At 46.2% G+C, this 2,500-nt stretch overlaps 1 protein-coding gene across 2 annotated transcripts in view; it reads right to left on the bottom strand.

The window, feature by feature from the left end:
* Positions 1-2,500, bottom strand: part of col5a1 (procollagen, type V, alpha 1) — an 85,058-nt gene that overhangs the window by 38,675 nt on the left and 43,883 nt on the right. For both annotated transcript variants that reach the window (XM_035521226.1, XM_035521227.1), the window contains exons 18-22: positions 1,812-1,865; positions 1,559-1,612; positions 1,419-1,463; positions 185-238; positions 21-65 (exon numbers count right to left, since the gene is read on the bottom strand). In XM_035521226.1, the coding sequence (XP_035377119.1) occupies positions 21-65; positions 185-238; positions 1,419-1,463; positions 1,559-1,612; positions 1,812-1,865 (252 nt within the window). The remainder of the gene's footprint in view (positions 1-20; positions 66-184; positions 239-1,418; positions 1,464-1,558; positions 1,613-1,811; positions 1,866-2,500) is intronic.

Genomic DNA, 2,500 nt, shown 5'->3' with positions numbered 1-2,500 from the left:
TGCGCGTGAATGAAACTCACAATGTTTCCTTTGGGACCAGGATGGCCATCCATTCCTGTGACACCCTAAAGAAAGAATGATTACTTCACATTTGAATAATCTACAATCAGAATAAACAGGACTCTAATCAGAACGTAACAATTCAGATCAAAGCATTTGCAATGTGAACAAGACAAAGACTTACAGGAGTACCGGAAGGGCCCTGGGGCCCCTTAGGTCCCAACAAACCACGAGGCCCCTGAAAGGAAAACGAACCATACAGAGAAGGAGTGAGGGAGAGAAAGAGTGAGTGATATGGGGAAAGGAGCAGGCCTCTCTACTCTCACTGTTGTGTTGAAACGTTTTCTTTCTTACATACATAATTTCCAACAATACATACATCAATGTTATTCACCTGAATAACTGGACATTTCTTGAAAGACCTTCAAGTTTTATGCAAATTGTTCACATGCAATCATTTCTGTGATGAATCAAATCTTTTTTTATGACTAATATTTCCCTGCAAGTCCACACCATGCATGTAGACTTGTTTGCTACTGTAACCCCATAACCTACTTTCCTCCTGTCTTTCACTCGCTCCTGAAGTAAATTGTGAATGGGGTTCCCCCTAGTGGACAATGTGGAGTATTACAGTTTGACAGCCTTGGCCTCCACTTGCACTACCTCTCTCTCCACCTCACTCTCTCCACCCCTCCCACCATGGAACCGCTTCCTGTCTTTCACCTTTTCTCTCTCTCTCTTTCTCTTTCTCTTTCTCGCTCTCTGTGAAAAGAAAACCCAACAGACTCGTCTCCTGCCTTTATACAGATTTGTTCAAATTCGTTGATATCAAACAAGTGCAGTATTGCTATATATTGTTGCATATATGCAACCAATTCTTTATTTTCACTTTTTTTTTTTTTTTTTTTTTTGCCATAAGCACATCCTGTGGGAATCTTTCTTATTTCAAAAAGGCATCTTTTCTTAATGTGAGCACTTTTTGATCTTAAACTTGCATTCCAGTAAACGCACACACACGCACACACACACACACACACACACACACACTCTCACACACACACACACACACACACACGCACACACACGCACACACACACACACACACGCACGCGCGCGCGCGCACGCCGCGCATCTTGCATCATTCTCTGGCTCTGAATACCACGCAGCTTCACGCCCCAGCACTTATTCTTGTTAAAACTCTACTGCACAATAAGCTTTTATTAGCCTTAACAAAGAATAGAATGCTACATTACACTCCATAGCATGACATAAAAGGCCAGAATGTTCTCTAACAGGTGAATGACATGGAGATCATTGAAAGGCTAGCACATATCACCTGCTAAGCCTTCAGTCTGTGCAGAGTGTATGTGTAGGCCAGAGTTTGATATTAGGGAGGACGTTGTGGTATTGGAACTCACCGGTTCACCAGGCAGACCCCTGGGTCCGACCTCACCATCGTCGCCCTGGCACACAGGAAATGACATCATTATGAGCCAGAGTCACAACAACGAGTGATGAATGAAGGATGGAAGAAAAGAAAGCAGGAAGAAGCTCTCACTCTTTCTCCATCTTCTCCTGGGGGTCCCGGGGGTCCCTGAGGTCCTGACTCACCCTAAAACATGCACACACACACACACACACAAACACATACACACAAACACACACACACACAAACACATACAAACACACACACACACCTCACTTGGCATCGCTCTGGTCTGCGGTCATAGGATCTAGTATCTCTAGTATCAGGAGTTGATGTAAAAGTTTCCTAACACATCAGAAGTGGTAACGAATGACTCGACGCTTACCCTGTGTCCTTTTTCACCGGGTAATCCAGCTAGGCCGTCAAAACCTCTCTCTCCCTGTGAAACACACACACGCGCGCACACACACACGCACACAACGACGTGTGGGCAAGCAGTGGGTGGGATGCGCCTCACTCAGCCTCACTCAGCGAGAGACGCCCTGAACAGTGAGAGGTGATGAGAGAGCGATTAACCGATCCAGACACCCGCGATTCTGACCCGCGGGACACACAGTAAGGCTTACCTCCCTCATGTCTTCATATACAAATACAGACAGACCGACATGGTGCAAAGTGACATATACGATTGCGTGTCCATGTGTGTGTGTGTGTGTGTGTGTGTGTGTGTGTGTACACGCGCAGGCTATCTTCATGTCTGCGGTCGGTGTGTTGTATTCAGTGAGTTTGTGTTATTGTGTCAGTCTACATATGTCCTACCCGCTGGATCTGCATGCTGATCACAGGCACACGTCTACACGTGGACTGTCCTCGCGTGCTGTTCACGTGTGCTGAACGTGATTTATACGCGTGTTACAATGCAGATGGTGTAGGCTCTGGAGTAGACCTGCTTATGGGTGACAGAACGTGTGAGGTGATGGCAGAAAATGTCACAGTGATGCCAGTATGGAAACCGATGCTGCCATATTCATCCACTCGATCTGCTCCGGTGGGTGCCGTGGATGGTGTTGTAAA

This window comes from Electrophorus electricus, chromosome 22, assembly GCF_013358815.1.
Source record: "Electrophorus electricus isolate fEleEle1 chromosome 22, fEleEle1.pri, whole genome shotgun sequence".
Classification (NCBI taxonomy): Eukaryota; Metazoa; Chordata; class Actinopteri; order Gymnotiformes; family Gymnotidae; genus Electrophorus; species Electrophorus electricus.
Note: the sequence above shows the minus strand (reverse complement) of the source record. Positions and strands in the feature narration are given on the sequence as shown.